This window comes from Oncorhynchus kisutch, linkage group LG1, assembly GCF_002021735.2.
Source record: "Oncorhynchus kisutch isolate 150728-3 linkage group LG1, Okis_V2, whole genome shotgun sequence".
NCBI lineage: Eukaryota > Metazoa > Chordata > Actinopteri > Salmoniformes > Salmonidae > Oncorhynchus > Oncorhynchus kisutch.
Window position 1 is genome coordinate 20,368,320 of NC_034174.2, and position 20,342 is coordinate 20,388,661.

The 20,342-nt window shown below is 42.7% G+C and overlaps 1 protein-coding gene across 4 annotated transcripts in view; it reads left to right on the top strand.

The window, feature by feature from the left end:
• The first annotated feature begins 1,496 nt into the window (after positions 1–1,496).
• LOC109897985 (semaphorin-3F) overlaps positions 1,497–20,342 on the top strand; it is a 144,532-nt gene continuing 125,686 nt past the window's right edge. For all 4 annotated transcript variants that reach the window (XM_020492695.2, XM_020492705.2, XM_020492713.2 and 1 more), the window contains exons 1-2: positions 1,497–1,905; positions 5,462–5,617. In XM_020492695.2, coding sequence (XP_020348284.1) covers positions 5,500–5,617 — 118 coding nt within the window. In that variant the 5' untranslated portion in view covers positions 1,497–1,905; positions 5,462–5,499. The remainder of the gene's footprint in view (positions 1,906–5,461; positions 5,618–20,342) is intronic.

Below are 20,342 nucleotides of genomic sequence, written 5' to 3' on the forward strand. Positions count from 1 at the left end.
CGATTTCGTGAAATTCTGTTGGTTTTTTCGATGACTTGTAAGGTTGGACTTGGACTCAAAGTTATTTGTGGAGAGTAAATTCAGACCCTTTGCTATGAGACTTGCAATTGAGCTCAGGTGCATCCAGTTTCCTTTGATCATCCTTGAGATGTTTCTACAACTTGATTGGAGTCCACCTGTGGTAAATTCAATTGGTTGGACATGATTTGGAAAGGCACACACCTGTCCATATAAGGTCCCACAGCGACAGTGCATGTCAGAGCAAAAACGAAGCCATGAGATTGAAGGAGGCATAGATCTGGGGAAGGGTACCAAAAAATGTCTGCAGCATTGAAGGTCCTCAAGAACACAATGGCTTCCATCATTCTTAAATGGCAGAAGTTTGGAACCACCAAGACTCTTCCTAGAGCTGGCCGCTCGGCCAAACTGAGAAATCAGAGGAGAAGGGCCATGGTCAGGGAGGTGACCAAGAACCCGATAGACAAGAACCCGATAGACCGATAGAGCTTCAGAGTTCCTCTGTGGCAATGGGAGAACCTTCCAGAGGGACAACCATCTCTGCAGCACTCCACCAATCAGATCTTTATGCTAGAGTTGCCAGACGGTAGCCACTCCTCAGTAAAAGGTACATGACAGCCTTCTTGGAGTTTGCCAAAAGTCACCTAAAGGACTCTCAGACCATGAAGGTTCACCTTCCAACAGGACAATGACCCTAAGCACACAGCCAAGACAACGCAGGAGTGGCTTTAGACAAGTCTCTGAATGTCCTTGAGTGGTCCAGCCAGAGCCCGGACTTGTACCGGATCAAACATCTCTGTCGAGAACTGAAAATAGTTGTGCAGCAACACTCCCCATCCATCTGACAGAGCTTGAGAGGATCTGCAGAGAAGAATGGGAGAAACTCCCCAAATACAGGTGTGCAAAGCTTGTAGTGTCATAGCCTAAAAGACTATTTAAAAAATATATATATATATTTAAACTTTATTTAACTAGGCAAGTCAATTAATTAAGAACAAATTATTTACAATGACAGCTGTAATCGCTGCAAAAGGTGCTTAAACTAAGTACTGAGTAAGTGGTCTGAATACTTATGTAAATGTGATATTTTAGTATATAATTTTCTAAACGTTTTCAAAAATGTCTAAAAACCTGTTTTCATTAATGGCATTGTGTGTAGATTGATGAGAGGGAAAAACGATTCAATCCATTATAGAATAAGGCTGTTACATAACGAACTGTGTAAAAAAGTCAAGGGGTCTGAATACTTTCCGAATGTGGGAACAAATTATCAAAGCGCAAAGCGTTAAATGTGTGTGTTTTTCATAAATGTGGAGTCAATCTGGTTTGAGGGATACTGATACTGTTGACCAATGAATCACCACAATAGTCCGGTCTGTTCTATCATTCTGATTATCTAGAGGCGGGAGGAATGGGCGGCGGCAGCTAAGGTACTTCCCTCCCGGTGGGTGTGTTTAACGCAAGTGTAGGCATTGCATCCACCTGCCAACGCGTTTCCCTAGCAGTCAGAAGCGAATACACTTTTACCAGGAACACTTTCTGCGTGTATAGACGAATTTCAGACAAAGAGGAATACTTAAATTGTCTGTTTTCCGGGATCTGTCACATTGGACTTATCACAACTTGTCATTAAACTTTCACAAAATTGATTTGGAGAGACGTTTTCAGCTGCTCCTCATGAGCATTGTACTGGGCAGCAATATACACACCGGGCTCAGGTGTATCTCTAAAGACTGACCTGCAACGGCACCCGGATCTTATACATTTTAAACTTGGAGACGAGAGACGAGAGGCGAACGATTTCGTGAAATTCTGTTGATTTTTTCGATGACTTGTAAGGTTGGACTTGGACTCAAAGTTATTTGTGGAGAGTAAAGTGACAATCAGGTAATTATTCATAACGTTACCCTTACGAATAAAGATTGCAGTCTGAGTGCATTATAACTGTAGTACAGTGAATCATTACTGCAGTATGCTGCACATACTGCGTCCAAAAATAAAACATGTTTAGTGTACTACAGTTATAACTGCAGTGTAACTATAGTTAGAGTGCAATATAACTGCAGTTCAACTGCGTCCAAAATACCATAGTCGACTGCAGTTACTGCACTTTTATTTTTGTAAGGGTAATGCTTTGCATTCAAACAGCCTACAATGTGCACACAGCACTGACATTATTTACTGGTGGGTTACATTTGACATGTTGTTTCTCCAAAAGAGCTGTGACAAAATGGGTCTAATAAGTTCTGTACTGGCATAATACAACTGTTACATTTTTTTTAATTAGGTTAGCCTTTATGAAAAACAGCTTAATGCAGTTTGTTAAATTAGGCTTTTATAATGTACATTCGAATTTAAGTGTGACAGCCAATGCTGGACACTTCGACTTTGTTATAAACGTGTATGACATGTCATGTCAGTTTGACCATTTTTTAAATTGAACCTTTATTTAACTAGGCATGTCAGTCTTATTTACAATGAAGGCCTACCCTGGGCTAAATGTGCTCAGCCCCATGGGACTCCCAAACACGGCCGGATGTGATACACCCTGGAATCGAACCAGGGACTGTAGTGACGCCTTTTGCACTGAGATGCTGTGCCTTAGACCACTGCGCCACTTGGGAGCCGTGCCATGCTTTAAATTAGTTTTCTTTTTTTTCTGTTCACTCATGTGCTGGAACAACTGACGTTACCAGCTGCAGATCTATTTGACAAATTAGTAGCTTCATGTCGCACAACTCAACACAGGTAGTATTGATAATGAGTGTCTCCAGTTTTCAAAATAGCATTGATTCTGCAATAGCCTAGGTGTTTTCTTTTTAGAATAAACATACGTACGGGATTTAGTCATCCACAAAGGTTATTTTGTCTCTGGTAAAAGTGCACAAATCATTAGAAGCGCACACGTCTCTCTAAGAAAGCAATGTAGCATACCCACGCCCGAAAGAATGCAGAAAGTATGAAATCCTACTCTTAGAATATGAGCCTAATAGCGCGCTGAATTTTCAAGCGCGGCTGCCGCTGGACCAAGCAGAGAGAGGGCGAGTGGCTAAAAGCGAGTTTTAATAGTGGTCTTTACCGTCTTTCGGCCAGTAAATCATGCTCAACGTGGCAATTGTCTTGATTCACGACACAGCAATAAGTAATGTTTGCTGTCAAAAACACATGCAAGTACTAAGAACAGATAATTAGGCAACACCTCTGATAAAATGCATTAACGAGGAACCGTCCAAAATGATGTATTATTATAGGCTAGTTTGTCGACATTTGAACAAAAATGCTTATCTAATGTAAAAGTGATGACATGCCAATGAACCGATGGGGTGGGTGGGGGATGAGATGCCTTAATTAGGTGTCATGTTTATTATACATTTTCGATCCTTTGATGAGAACCATGCCAAGGCTACTGAGCGTCATTCCTATATTTAGCTCTAAGGAATTTATGTTTATGTTTTCAAGTGTAGGCCCACGCTATTACACTGCTATTACACTTGTTGCACTTCAAGAACATAAAGAGGAAGACATTGGATCTGGACCTGTTAGATCATTTAATCAAATTAGAATTCCTAGGATGTTGTACAAATGGAAAATCATGCACGTCTGTGTGTAACTGTGTGTGTGTGTGTGTGTGTATGCGCCTGCGTGTGTTGGTGTGTGTCTGTGTCTGTTTAAATGTTATTTGTAAATAGTTCATTGTTTAATTTAATTTGCTTGTGTGAAGGAATTGGACCATGACTCAGAATAAACAGCTGCCCAGTTAACAAATTGTCCACAAATAGCTGAGGTTTGAACAGCTGGTTATACTCATAAATCCACCCTAACCAAGCCGTTTGGTTAAATGATCTCTTTTGAGCTGTAGGCTCTGGCCCCAGCTCTCCAGCAGTCTGCATGTTGTGTATGTGGTTGAAGTGCCCTTTACACTGTGCTCACTTGCAATCGCATGCAGAGTGGTTGTATAGCCATCAAAATGTAAACGTTGTACATTGATGATGTGTATTCACCTAATCCAAGGTGCATGTGATGTCGTAGCACCCTGGGCTATGGGACACAGAAACTGCCTGTTACAGCTGAAGTAATAGCGCTATAGCTCCTTGACTGTGGGAATCAGGATAATGTGAAGGTTGACAGTGTCCATAAGAGCAGGGCACTGTATCTAGTAGATGGCATGAGCCTGTTGGCCAAGCCTGAACATCCATGGATCTGTGGTTTATTAACCACAGTGGCATCTGCCCTACACTGTTAAAGCCACGAAATAAGACTAATAATAATACTTACCCTAGATTTGAGTTTGGCAGTTTTTTTGTTTGTTGTATCAAGTCTAGGCAACACCGTACTACCCTTAAAGGGGCAGTGCAGTCGAAACTTGATTTTCCTGCGTTTTATATATATTTCCACTCTATGAGGCTTGGAATAATACTGTGAATTTGTGAAAAAGAGCATAATTCCCTTTTAGTGTAAGAGTTGTTTGAAAAGACCACCAAACATTTCAGCTTGTTTGCAATTTAAAACTTTTTTTTTGGACCACCTGGTGAAATCACCAGGTGGTATAAGTTAATAGGCCAATAACAAAGAGAGTTTGCCCTCCTCTCTACAAATAACAGCCAGGTTTCAGGTTACATATCCCTCCCATTAGGCTCATCCAATTAGACCCCTCACTCAGGCCACGCCCAGACATTCTAGCAAAATTCTTGCTTGAAAAATAGCTTTTTGCTAAGAAGCTATTTTTGATTATTCTTTACCATTTAATTGAAAACAATCACAGTAAGGTACAGAATTGTTACCCAGAAATGATTTGATATTGAGATAAAAATGGCTGCATTGGATCATTAATAAAGCATGCAGTATTCTGCTTACCCTTTATAACTTGAGTGTATTGCCCATTCCTTTTAGGTATGGCTCCATTGCTACATTTGATCATGTTAATGTTATTACAGTTTCAATCAACAATCCCAGTGGTTCTGGTAAGACTCTGGTTGATTTTATCTTCAATACTGTATTCTATTTTGTAGATGTGAGATTACACCAGTGACAAAAAAAATCGCTCTGGATTGTGTGAAGACAAGGTATAACCTTACATTAGGTGACTACATAATTACAGAGTAGTGCACAGGGTTTGTGATCTTGAAAGAGGAATGTGTTTGGTGGGACTAGAAGATAACAGCATATTCTTGCACAAGAGGCAGGGAACAATGGAGGAGACAGCTTGATTTTTCCATCATTTTGTCTCGCATACATCAAGGTCAAATATGACTCTGGCCAAATGGAATTGGACTCTCTACTTTTCAAAGGTCCAATGGTCTGGGTGTAATCCCTAAACATCAGTGATGGAACATCAGATGTTCACATCTCTCACAAGGAAGCTATCATCGTAAATACCACTGTGTAATACGTTTAGCAGCTAATGTTTTTAAATGTTTAATTGTTGACCTCTTCTTTCCTCCAGTGTTCTGTGATTGTTCTTTACCTGGAGGTTGGTTCACCATGCTGTTGGCAGGTCTGTGGACGGTCCACATGCTCCTGGCCCTGGTTGTTGGGGCTCTGTGCAATCACAACATCAACGACCCTCATGCTTCACCCCGCGTCTTCATCTCCTTCAAAGGTAAGAGGCAAACATCTCTGGTCCACCCCCTAGTGGTTTCTATCTGGAGTCTTGAATTTATGTAGCTCTCTCCTCTAATAGCTTCCTCCCGTTGTGTGGCGTCATTAAAAGAATCACAGCATTTTCTGTTTTCTACTGCTCTGCACTGTGTGTGCACCCTTTGTGTGACTGATGATATGATAATCAGATAAATGGGATGATTCTGGCCTTGATAAGTGCTCTAGATTCCATAGGAAGAACCTACAGCATAGTCATGAGTCATGTTGCACCGGAGATCCGTCATAGTGACCACTAACAAATCATGAGATTCTAATTTGCTTCCTCTCTTAAATATTCTGGCAGGGTCATTCTCAGCAACTGCTTCCACTTTACTATATTGAACGAATAATTAAAAACACAAACAAAGGAGAAAAAAAGCTTTCAATTGAGGTTAACAAAGACAACCGTGTATTTTTTAGAACAAATTTCCCTCTGATACAGAATGGTAGTTATAAGGTGTCCTTGAATCAACAAGATTAGATTATCTGATGTTTTTGTAATGGAGAAGGAACAATCTAAAGGTGAAAGTGATGCATTAAAAAAACTTTGCCTGCAGCGTTTTAGCATGTAATGATAACACTATCATGGTCATTATCAGATCAGGGTCCCTCTACAGAATGACACATCTCAGGGCTTTTATTCATGCACTTCAGTGGCCATGTAGATGAGGTGGGGTAGGGCTTGGGGGTTGTGGGGTTTGCAGGGAGCGTGTAGCGGGTATTACTGAGATCAAATTGCCTGGTTCAACCAAGCAGAGCGCTGTTTGTCCCTAAGGTCTGTCCCTCTCTCCAATCTAGCCGGCGATTAGCAGCCGTAGCAGCGCTAAGGGACTGAGCAGTGCCCCTGTTTGCTTTGGCTTCCATTTCCCAGGACTCCTGGGCTGGCACAGTTCAATATCAAAGGTTCTTTCCCTCTTTAATCAAGTCAGATTAAACACATCACTGAACACGTATCCAGAGCTCAGCATTTCTTTCATTATTTTCCCCCCAAATATCAATATACCCAGTTCTCTAGTTGAATATCTTCAAATATATTGCTTTTACTCAACTGCATCAACAAAGTTTTTTTTTCTTTTCGTTTTTCGGTTGATTGTTTTTCTTAGAATGGAAGTGTGTCGTTTGAAATTGTGGCCTGCTCTTTATATTAGCTGCAATACTTTTTTGGCAAATCCAGCAGTATTGTTTGCTGATGAGCAGACACAGAGGAGAACCTGGCTCTCTTGCTTACCTGTTTGTTTTGCTACCCAGTCATGATGCATTTCACAGTCTACTGACTCTGCTCTTCTCCTAAGCTCTGGAGAGAGCCTTTTCCACCTTCAATATTGTGATTCACCCACTTAATTGCTTTTCTAGTACCTTGTAAACCCCACATTGACAAAGCAGCTGCACTTTCTACCTTGCATTATAGTGTTTTAATTATTCACTACAGTTTCAGGGATGCATTTTACTATTGACTGGCGATGTAGGTTATTTTTATAGATCGTACTTACTAACTAGATTTTTAGCAAAAAGTTTGAGATGTCTCTTTATGGCACCCTTTAATGTTTTGGGCATCAAAGGGTGCTATGGGCTATGGGCTTTGACACAGCATAACATTTATATTGCAGTGGAGGCTCCTCAGAGGAGGAAGGGGAGGACCAACCTCCTGAGTGAATTTCATAAAAAAATTGTAAAACATTTAAAAAGTTATCCTTTTTAGATTAAACTATACAAAATATATTCACATCACCAAATAATTGATTAAAACACACTTTTTTGCAATGAAGGTCAACAGTAGCCTCAGCAGCAGTCTGTATCGTAGCACAACGGTCTAGCCGGAGAACAGATAGCTTTCGTCCTCTTCTGGGTACGTTGAATTCAATACAAAGCCTAGGCGGCTCATGGTTCTCACACCCTTTCATAGACTTACACAGTAATTATGACAACTTCCGGAGGACATCCTCCAATCTATCAGAGCTCTTGCAGCATGAACTGATATGTTGCCCACCTATTCAAAGGATCAGAGAATGAATCTAGTACTGAAAGCATAAGCTACATCTAGCCAACACTACAGTGCATAAAATGTGGTGAGTAGTTGACTCAAAGAGAAAGACAATAGTTGAATAGTTTTGAACAAATTAATTTCTTCCAAAATGAAGGAGAAGCAAGAGAGAGAGAGAGATTTCATAATTTGTTTCACTATCAGTTTCAAAACAAATCAAAGTGTATTTGTCACTTGCGCTGAGTACAACAGGTGTAGACCTTGCAGTGAAATGCTTACTTACAGGCTCTAACCAATAGTGCAAAAAAGGTATTAGGTGAACAATAGGTAAGTAAAGAAATAAAACAACAGTAAAAAGACAGGCTATATACGGTAGCGAGGCTATAAAAGTAGCGAAGCTACATACAGACACCGGTTAGTCAGACTGATTGAGATAGTATGTACATGTAGATATGGTTAAAGTGACTATGCATATATGATGAACAGAGAGTAGCAGTAGCGTAAAAGAGGGGTTGGTGGGTGGTGGGTGGCGGGAAACAATGCAGATAGCCTGGTTAGCCAAGGTGCGGGAGCACTGGTTGGTCGGCACAATTGAGGTAGTATGTACATGAATGTATAGTTAAAGTGACTATGCATATATGGTAAACAGAGAGTAGCAGCAGCATAAAAGAGCGATTGGGGCGGGGGGGGGCACACAATGCAAATAGTACGGGTAGCCATTTGAATACCTGTTCAGGAGTCTTATGGCTTGGGGGTAAAAACTGTGGAGAAGCCTTTTTGTCCTAGACTTGGCACTCCGGTACCGCTTGCCATGAGGTAGTAGAGAGAACAGTCTATGACTGGGGTGGCTGGGGTCTTGGACAATTTTTAGGGCCTTCCTCTGACACTGCGTGGTGTAGAGATCCTGGATGGCAGGAAGCTTAGCCCCAGTGATGTACTGGGCCGTACGCACTACCCACTGTAGTGCCTTGCGGTCAGAGGCCGAGCAATTGCCGTTCCAGGCAGGGATGCAACCAGTGTTGCAGCTGTAGAACCTTTTGAGGATCTCAGGACCCATGCCAAATCTTTTTAGTTTCCTGATGGGGAATAGGTTTCTTGGTGTGTTTGGACCATTCTAGTTTGTTGTTGATGTGGACACCAAGGAACTCGAAGTTCTCAACCTGCTCCACTCCACAATCATCTCCTTAGTCTTGGTTACGTTGAGGGATAGGTTGTTATTCTGATACCACCTGGCCAGGTCTCTGACCTTCTCCCTATAGGCTGTTTCGTTGTTGTCTGTGATCAGGTGATCTCCCACTGTTGTGTCATCTGCAAACTTAATGATGGTGTTGGAGTCTTGCCTGGCCATTCGGTCATGGGTTCACTTACTTAACTAGCAAATGCTTCTAGCTAGTTTAGCCTACTCAAACACCCTGCTCAAACAGAGGGATGCTATGTTAGCTAGCTGGCTATGACTATTCAACACAACACTGAAACTTTTCCAAGTCAAGTAAAGATTTTGGTTTGACAAATTTTTTGCCACCGGGCCCCGCCGGTGTATGTGCTAAACTGCTTACTGACTGTACACTGTAACGTTGTAACGTGCTCCAGTTTCAACTTCCACCTGACTGTGCTGCTTCTCCAGTTTCAACTGTTCTTCCTTATTATTATTGGACCATGCTGGTCATTTATGAACATTTGAACATCTTGGCCATGTTCTGTTATAATCTCCACCCGGCACAGCCAGAAGAGGACTGGCCACCCCACATAGCCTGGTTCCTCTCTAGGTTTCTTCCTAGGTATTGGCCTTTCTAGGGAGTTTTTCCTAGCCACCGTGCTTCTACACCTGCATTGCTTGCTGTTTGGGGTTTTAGGCTGGGTTTCTGTACAGCACTTTGAGATATCAGCTGATGTACGAAGGGCTATATAAATACATTTGATTTGATTTGATTTGATACTGCATGATTCTAGGTGGTTTACTAATGCATTAGTTATATTAGCTATGTTGAGTATGACATTAGCTAATATGGCGATAATGATGTAGGCTGTGTGTAGAGGTTATGGTATGGTTTTTCGTCTGGTCACATACAGCTGATGTGTTGTGCATTGAAGTTCACAAGCAAAGGGATAAGGTGAGAGGAGTAGAGCGCATTGATGCAAGAAGGAATACAACGCGGCTGCTATGAAAGTGAACTGTGTTTACTCTTGATCAGGGGTGTATTTATTCTGCCGTATCTGTTAAAAAACTTTCTTAAATGGAAGCAAGCAGAATGAAACGGGAATAAACATACCTGAATTTGTCCAATAGAAACTCTTGTTTGCAACTGTTGGACTAATGATTACACCCTAGATCAGTTAAATACAGGCAAGAGTGTGCAAGGCGGTATTGAATGTGTGCACCTACGTTTTTAACTTGAATACATAGCCTAGTTTGTAGCAACCTCATCATGGTTATAGGAAAATTGTAATATCTTGTAGTAGCCTAAACCTATTGCTGTTACATTGAACTGTGTGAATGGAATATGAATTACAGTCATCCAATATATGGTCCTCCCTCATCTTAAACGGCATCGACTGCCGGTGTTATATTGATATACCTTTATGTATAATATGCTCATTATGAAAGTGCCGTATAATGGTGCCGTATCATATTAAACGTATCCCAAATTAAAAACTTTAAGCTGACATCCCTTCTTGGTTATTTAATGGTCTGGTCTTTAACTATTGTGAGGTTGGTTGCTTGCCAAAACCTGCTTACTCTGCTGCTCCCGAGAAGCGCTAAGGACCGTGACCTCGTACACAAGAGGCCCTCACTTCCCCATTAAACAGGTCGTACCTATGTGGAGAGTAAGTCAAGAACCTCTTAATTGTTTTTTTCTTTCTACTTTAGTGAAATGCTTCCCCAGGGAACTTCACCTACAGATGCAGGCTCTTAATTTGATCACTCTTTTGTTGCTGAGAATTTTCCTCCACTTAAGGAAATGCAGATGAGCTTCGTGATTTACATAAATTCACAGAAAACCAGCACTAACACACGGTTATATTAACATGATTGCACTTTTCATGTAGCCTACTTTTATCCAGCTAATCGCTTAACCACCCATCAAGCAACATTATGGACTACATGTTCAAATTCTGTTGCTGCAGGATTATTTTGCTATGACAATACTGGTGGAATTAAGATCCTACATCTCTATGATGCAGTCTGGTCTGGCCTACTGACTGAGTGTCAATTATATGCAGCCAAATGTGGAGCATGAAGCTCTGCTTTTGTAAATAAGAAAACGTTCAGCATTAGTATGTCTCAAGATATTCACTCTAAAACTTGAATGTTAGAAAGGTTTACATATTGCACAAACAGTATGTTTTGGAGCTAAATGGTTTGAACCACAATAGTGAGGATATTTCAAGTCTAGCCATCATCTGTAGCCAGTGAAAGCATCAGGTAAGAGCCTTGAAATGGTAGACTTCGGTCAGGCTTATCACTGTCTCCTGCCCTGTACGATCACAGCCAGGGTGAAGGACTTTGATAGCCAGAGCTGTGAAGTCTGCTTCAGTTAGGAAAGCTAATAGGAATCTGTGTAATCAATACCTCACAGCTCATTTAAATGGCCAACCTAATTTAGGCATAAAGAGAAGTGAGTCGCCATAGATAATCAATTGCACTCTATGGGGGTAGCTCAGACAAGACTGCTGTCGCCAACAATCCCCAAGAGGGGAATGTCTCCACCCGTCTACCCCCATAAGTCAGACCTGGAAAACTGGAGAATACAGTGAATTATACTGAACAAAAATATAAATGCAACATGTAAAGTGTTCATGAGCTGAAATAAAATATCTCAGAAATGTTCCATATGCATAAAACAATTATTTCTCTCAAATCTTGTGCACACATTTGTTTACATCCCTGTTACTGAGCATTTCTTCTTTGCCAAGATAATCCATCCACTTGACAGGTGTGGCAAGCTGATTAAACAGCGTGATCATCAAATCAAATCAAATTTTATTTGTCACATACACATCAAATCAAATTTATTTATAAAGCCATTCTTAAATCAGCTGATATCTCAAAGTGCTGAACAGAAACCCAGCCTAAAACCCCAAAACAGCAAGCAAGGCAGGTGTAGAAGCACGGTGGCTAGGAAAAACTCCCTAGAAATGAAGAAACCTAGAGAGGAACCAGGCTATGAGGGGTGGCCAGTCCTCTTCTGGCTGTGCCGGGTGGAGATTATAACAGAACATGGCCAAGATGTTCAAATGTTCATAGATGACCAACAGGGTCAAATAATAATAATAATAATCACAGTGGTTGTCGAGGGTGCAACACATGGTTAGCAGATGTTAATGCGAGAGTAGCGAAATGCTTGTGCTTCTAGTTCCGACCATGCAGTAATATCTAACAAGTAATCTAACAATTTCACAACAACTACCTTACACACAAGTGTAAAACGAATATGTACATAAAGATATATGAATGAACGATGGCCGAACGGCATAGGCAAGATGCAGTAGATGGTATAGAGTACAGTATATACATATGAGATGAGTAATGTATGTAAACATTATATAAAGTGGCATTGTTTAAAGTGGCTAGTGATACATCTATTACATACATTTTTCCTTATTAAAGTGGCTAGAGATGAGTCAGTATGTTGGCAGCAGCAACTCAAAGTTAGTGATGGCTGTTTAACAGTCTGATGGCCTTGAGATAGAAGCTGTTTTTCAGTCTCTCGGTCCCTGCTTTGATGCACCTGTACACCTGTACACCTGCACCTGACCTCGCCTTCTGGATGATAGCGGGGTGAACAGGCAGTGGCTCAGGTGGTTGTTGTCCTTGATGATCTTTTTGGCCTTCCTGTGACATCGGGTGGTGTAGGTGTCCTGGAGGGCAGGTAGTTTTCCCCCGGTGATGCGTTGTGCAGACCTCACTACCCTCTGGAGAGCCTTACGGTTGTGGGTGGAGCAGTTGCCGTACCAGGCGGTGATACAGCCCGACAGGATGCTCTCGATTGTGCATCTGTAAACGTTTGTGAGTGTCTTTGGTGACAAGCCACATTTCTTCAGCCTCCTGAGGTTGAAGAGGCGCTGCTGCGCCTTCTTCACGATGCTGTCTGTGTGGGTGGACCATTTCAGTTTGTCCGTGATGTGTACGCAGAGGAACTTAAAACTTTCCACCTTCTCCACTACTGTCCCGTCGATGTGGATAGGGGGCTGCTCCCTCTGCTGTTTCCTGAAGTCCAAGATCATCTCCTTTGTTTTGACTCTAAACAGATTCACCTTGTGCTGGGGACAATAAAAGGCCATGCTAAAATGTTCAGTTTTGTCACACAACCCAATGCCACAGATATCTAAAATGATGAGGGAGCATGCAATTGGCAGGCTGACTGCAGGAATGTCCACCAGAGCTGTTGCCAGAGAATTTAATATTAATTTCTGTATCAACAACGTTTTAGGTAATTTGACAGTACGTCCGACCGGCCTCACAACCACAGACCATGTGTATGGCATCGTGTGAGGGCGAGCGGTTTGCTGATGTTAACTTGTGAATTGAGTGCCCCATGGTGGCGGTGGGGTTATGGTATGGGCAGGCATAAGCTACAGACAACAAACACAATTGCATTTTATTGATGCCAATTTGAATGCACAGAGATACCGTGACGAGATTATGAGGCCCATTGTCATGCCATTCATCCGCTGCCATCACCTCATGTTTCAGCATGTCGCAAGGATCTATATACAATTCCTGGAAGCTGAACATTTCCCCGTTCTTCCATGGCCTGCATACTCACCAGACGTGTCACACATTGAGAATGTTTGGGCTGCTCTGGATCGATATGTACGAGAGTGTGTTCCAGTTCCTACCGATATCCAACAATTTATCACAGCCATTGAAGAGGAGTGGGACAACAGGCCACAAACAACAGCCTGATCAACTCCATGCGAAGGAGACAGACTGGTTTTCTTATCCACGACCCTACTTTTTTTAGAAGGTATCTGTGACCAACAGATGTATATTTGTATTCCCAGTCCTGTGATATCCACAGATTAGGGCCTAATTTATTAAATTAAATTAACTGATTTCCTTATATGAACTGGCACTTATTGGAACCACCAATAATCTTCTTAGAGCTGGCCCCTTGGCCAAATTGAGCAATCGGGGAAGAAGGGTCTTGGACAGGGAATTGACCAAGAACCCGATGGTCACTCTGACAGAGCTCCTGAGTTCCTCTGTGGTGATGGGAGAACCTTCCAGAAGGACAAACATCTCTTCAGCACTCCACCAATCAGGCCTTTATGGTAGAGTGGCCAGACGAAAGCCAAAAGGCACCTAAAGGACTCTCAGACCATGAGAAACAAGATTCTCTGGTCTGATGAAACCTAGATTGAACACTTTGGCCTGAATGCCAAGTGTCATGTCTGGAGGAAACCTCGCACCATCCCTACGATGATGCATGGTGGTGGTATCATTATGCTGTCGGTATGCTTTTCAGTGGCAGGGACTGGGAGACTAGACAGGATCGAGGCAAAGATGAACGGAGCAAAGTACAGAGATCCTTAATCAAAACCTGCTCCAGAGCGTTCAGGACCTCAGACTGGGACGAAGGTTCACTTTCCAACAGGACAATGACCCGAAGCACACAGCCAGTACAACACAGGAGTGGTTTCAGGACAAATCTCTGAATGTCCTTGAGTGGTCTAGCCAGACCCCGGACTTGAACCTGATCGAACATCGCTGGAGAGACCTGAAAATAGCTGTGCAGTGACGCTCCCCATCCAACCTGACAGAGCTTGAGAGGATCTGCAGAGAAGAATGGGAGAAACTCCCCAAATACATATGTGCCAAGCTTCATACCCAAGAAAACTCGAGGCTGTAATCGCTGACAAAGGTGCTTCAATAAAGTAATGAGTAAATGGTTTGAAAACTTATGTAAATGTGATATTTGATTTTTTTATAAATTTGCTAAAAAAAATCTAAAAATCATTTTTTTTTGCTTTGTCATTCTGGGGTATTGTGTGTAGATTGATGAGGAAAAAGACAGTTTAATCCATTTTAGAATAAGGCTGTAACGTAACAAAATGTGTAAGAAGTCAAGGGGTCTGAATACTTTCCGAATGCACTGTATGTAATACATTCAGTGTAAAGGCATTATTCCAGATTTGTTTTTTTTGGAGAAAGTTAAGATAAACCAAAGCCCTCCACTACTAAAGTGAAAGCCAATGAATTACCATGCAAAAGTATTGTTTGAGAGAATACAGGCCTCCAACATGACAACTAATAAGTGATTGTTTATATGTAAGGCTCCTTGTAAATCCATTTACAGCAGATTTAGCCCTATCTGTGTTGTTTCACAGATTACCCGTGTTGAAATGCAGATTGACAATACCCATGGAGAATTACAAATCATTTTTACGAACAAATGCACTGATAGGCATTGCTCCAGCGATTCTTCTCCATCTTCTCATGTTTTGGTATAGAATTCCCCTGCATGACAGATGAGCATAACCCTACTTTGTTGGCTCATATCCCCCCTCTGACATAATGTAATAACACTAGTAGCAATATATGCTGTTTAGCAGACACTTTTATACAAAGAGGCATGCGTGCATATGTTTCTTTTAGGTATGGGTGGGCCCTGGAATTGAACCCACTATCCTGGCATTGCATCCACCATACTATACCAACTGAGCTACAGAGACATGTTATTGTTCATCCATTATGGAGTGGTCCTTGCTAATGGCTCAGCCTTTTGAGGTTTTAAACCGCACATGAACCCTGGCTACAGCTGTGCTGTTTAATACGTAGCTTACTATGACTCACTAAATACTCATTGTAGTCAAATAGAACGTCAGCTTTTGTTTATTGTTATTGTAAAACCATTGCATATGCTGTATGCATATGTTTACAGAAAGTGTGAGTTGTGAATAAAAGCCATTAGTGTCTATATTATCTCAGCAAGGCCTCTAGGACACAGGCTCTTTACATTTGTCTGCTAATATAAGGAGGCAAGGTAAACTTAAGGTGAGAATAAACAAAGGGACAGGGTCAAGAGGTACCACAGTTGTAAATAACATGACAGGACCTGGGCTAGGTGGTGATGACATGTCTCTCCCCCGCAACCACCTCCACAGAGATGTGCTGACAAGACCATGGTGTACACATTGGTATGTATATTAACATATCATTGGTTGTGTTTGCTGTTTCTAGCTTCCTGTTAACTGGTCTCCCTCTCACCTTTTCCCTGGCGGGGTAAATGGAATTTGAAACAGTTGTTCTCAAGTGTAGTAGGAGTTATGGGGTATGGTGGGAATGCTTGGGAATGCTGTGACATCACATGGGATTACTCCCTTTTTGGCATCCAGGACCAAATCCACGAAGAGGAGCAGGAATGTTGGTCACTGTGACCACTGTGGTTGGGATCGGGAATACCATTGGTAGGTGTCTCAGTGCAGGAGGAAGCTACACTGACTGACCACCGTGGTTGGGATCGGGAATACCATTGGTAGGTGTCTCAGAGTAGGAGGAAGCTACACTGACTGACCACCGTGGTTGGGATCGGGAATACCATTGGTAGGTGTCTCAGAGGAGGAGGAAGCTACACTGACTGACCACCGTGGTTGGGATCGGGAATACCATTGGTAGGTGTCTCAGAGCAGGAGGAAGCTACACTGACTGACCACCGTGGTTGGGATCGGGAATACCATTGGTAGGTGTCTCAGAGCAGGAGGAAGCTACACTGACTGACTGCCCCCGTCTTTCATTCACACTTCTCCTCTGCACCCTCCCCGTCTAGCCCGGAGGTAACAGCACACTTCTATTTTTACTCTCTGGCTCCGTCTTTCTGTCTATTTCGGGTGCTGCCGTGGTTGTAAACTTCCCTTCAGGGTTTATAGCCCTGCACTCAGGACTTTCAATGCCCTTGAAGTACAGTAGTGTTGTATCTGTAATGTAAAGTGTTATTTGCCAGTGTGTTAACGCCGCAGAACCTGAACAACAACAGAGGAGGATTAGAAGCAGCTTAATACTGTCCGCGCTGTTTATCAGTAGTTGTTCTCATTTTTATAAATCTGAGTGTCAGTTCATCTTCCAGCTGACCCCCCTGTGGCTCCCTCTCACCGACTCCACTAGTCAATGTTTACACCATTACAATATTCATACAGAATACAGACAGCAGCCCCATTGTTCATTTAGGAATACATTAGAGGGCAAGTGTTCACTTACAGCCACACCTTCACACTGGCTGACTGGGTCTTATCACTCGAATGGACCACAAGATGTGTTGTTGATCCTATGAAACCAAACCACGCTCCCTTGCATCTGGCACAGAAGAAAACGTTTGGCTATATTGTCGAATTACATTTAGCAGGCCTTCCTGGTCCCTATTGCAGTGGTGGAGAGGTAATGACTGACGAAGCATTAAAAAACGCTATAACTTTGGCCCTGACCCAGACTTCAGTTTCCCCCCACAGCAGCTATACTTGTTGAGAAATACTGTGCTCCACTAAATGTCAGGCACACAGCGCCCATCTGTAATACAATTGTTAACTATTGAACATTGTCCGCTGGAGGCCAGTGGTTATATGGAAACACTGCCTGGTCTTTCCCTTCTCTCTGGGCTGTAGGTTCGGATTCATAATACACTCATCAATAGTGTCACTTCTGTCAAGAAAGCAAGTCTCACTGCGTCAGATGCATGTTATGTGCATACAAAAATGTGTGTGTGCATGTGAGTATGAGAGGCGGAGAGAGAGAGAGTGTTGAAGCTCTATGTTTTGAGGTCAGTAGATTGAGCTCTTGTGTTCCAAAACCAGTGTTAATCCTCCATTGTGGATTAACATTACCCACAGGAGGGAGGGGGGGGTGGCATGAGTCCCCCCCCCTTACACCTGCTCCCTGACCTCACCCCCTTACCCCCTTACCCCCTACCCCCTCACCCCCTTACCTCCTCAGCCCTCACCCCGCCCACGTCAGGTGGTAGAGGGGTTTGTGATCCCAGCAGGGTCACACGTGGGGGAGTGGTTCTGCACACACTGTCCTTAATCCAGTTGTAATACTGTGTCATGATGCTACTTTCTCTCTCAAAATAAAACATCACAGCAGTCACGATGTCATTTCATATCTGTGCCAGCCAGCCATTAGTACTGCACCCCTACTATCAGCATCTGACTCCTCTGGACTTGGCAAATCTGATCTGTTCACTCATCTTCATGTGTTGGTCATGAAAAGCACATTGTAGTTTTTATGACTATCCATGAATTGTGGTCATTGTAGTGCAGGGTTATAGAATTGCTGTTATAGAATCTTGCCGGTTGGCACTTGAGTCTGCAAGTAGTTTACCTAAGGCCACGTGGCCATGTAGTTTTTAAGATAATATGTATCAGAATTCACTTACTTAGGTGGTCCACCTTTTTTATGCTGATAAAGTGTTGGAGCTTCCCTCTGGAATCTATTGGGGTTAAATAAGAGTTAGCAGCGTTGCTCAATGCGTGAACATCTGGGCCGAACTTCGGAATGATTGATGCTGATAAAGTCTCTTGTTGACACTTTCTGTCGCATTGTGTAATCTCTTGGGTGTCTGTGCACATGCACACGTGTGTGAGTGAGTGAGTGTGTTTTTCATTAAGTGTGTAAACAGATTCTATGGAGGAACAGGAGACGCAGGCAGGGTCAATCCCCACTGTGCTCGGCATGGAACTTAACTTGTAGCGGAAGGATTATTCTGGGGAGGGAAACTGAAGGTGACAGTGTATCGTCTAAATATAGTCCAGCCTGTCTCGGGGGTTCAGTTTCCTGGTGCCCTGCCCTCTCTCCTTCTCCCTCTCTCCTTCTCCCACTCCCTATCTTCTTCTCCCACTCCCACTCTCTTCCACTGACAAGGGAACAGCGGCAAATGCAAAGGGGGTGGAGTGTTTGGAATTCCTGGAGTGGCAATGGTGCTCTCTTTTAGCACACAAGGGAACCGAGCTGCAGTGTGTGTGGTGTTCCCTCCCTGGGGAGACTTTCACCTGTGGACATCCTCTGGGCTCGGGTTCCTGATTCTGTCAGAGCCCTGTCTTGATTGAAACCGAGGCCCAATGTTGTCTGTCTATCTGTCTGGCTCCTCTTTTACGGCCATGTTGTTGCATCTGTTGCTCCCTCGCCATGTTGGAAAATAACATCTATCCAGATAATATGAATTACTTTTTCCCTATGGTACCAGACCAGTGGGGCCTGTACACCTTTGTTTTTATTTTAAAATACGCACTCACACAGTTTCACTCTTTATTCAACTAGAATAACAGAAAAGCAGAACCAGACCATCAAGTAAAAGCAGAGCAGAAACAATGTTAGCCTTTGATATTGTGAGATTACACTGAGCCTCTTACAGTGAACATACACAGACATTTGAAGGGTAAATGATGGCACATGTTCCAAATGAATGCTATTAAGACTCTACTTCATTGTTTCCATTAATCAAAATGGTTGCTATGGTTTTCTTCAGTGGATTCAGTTTTCTCAGAGCTGAAATCCAAGCAGTCTGCTAGCTAAGTCAGTCTACAGTACTCAGTGATGGGTTGTATGTAGACAGACTTGTGTAGAGAGCAAGTGATTTTATTCTCACCAAAAATACAATACAGAAATTGATAGATAATTGATTGTTTCCAGAAACGACCTTTCTTTCAGCACCAGCTTGTTGGGTTAAACTGAAGCAGTGAGACTAAACTGTCTAACAGGTTTCACCCTTGAAGGTCACTCTTTTCTAGGTGGCATAATTGGCACTTCCTGTGGGATTTGGTGTCTTTTCTCACCAGTGAAAACAGAGCATTAGTGCTCACTGGATAAACAGGTGTAGAAATCCTGTTTGGCTTTGTCCCATTGTACACAACGCTCTGTTCTCAGATTGAGATCCAAACCACGGTGTATTCTTGTCCCATTGTACACAACGCTCTGTTCTCAGATTGAGATCCAAACCACGGTGTATTCTTGTCCCATTGTACACAACGCTCTGTTCTCAGATTGAGATCCAAACCACGGTGTATTCTTGTCCCATTGTACACAACGCTCTGTTCTCAGATTGATATATAATAATTCCCCCTAAACCTGAGCTGAGGCTAGAAGGCTATCTGAAAACAGAACCCCGGTGCAAGTGAGGCTATTATAACAGGATCATCTTGAAGTGCTCAGATTTACTGGAATGGTGGGAAAAAGAGAGAATGAGGGAGGGACAGACAGGGAGAGTGAGAGAGACAGAGTGAGAGAGCCTGTATGCAGTGACCCAGACAGAGATCAAGTGCAGCTTGACTGAGCCATGACCTTCACAGGCTTCTTTGTCTTGTCATTTGGATACAGGGAGAATGCATCTCCAGCTCTACTCCAACTCAAATTACCAGAATGGCTCATGACAGCAGTCTAGTGCTTCCTTAGATCAAGAAGCCACCGTCTCACTGTACTGCACAGAGCACTGGAATTGGAGGGGAGATGGCAATGCACTGGGAAAATTGTGAGGTGGCAATGAGTGTAGTGTTGGGGACAATATTCATGACATGGTGATGGTGATACATTTTTATCATTTTTATCCTCCAACTGCTCAAGGGAATCTCTCTCTCTCTTGTTCATTTCAGGGTGAGAAGAAGATTGTTGCATATCGCTCCTTCTGTTGTTTTTACCAGTTAGTAATTGGCTAAATCTCAAACTTCTCTCTCTCTCTCTCTCTCAGCAGTATGGGGAGCACATTAAGGGGCAAAAACA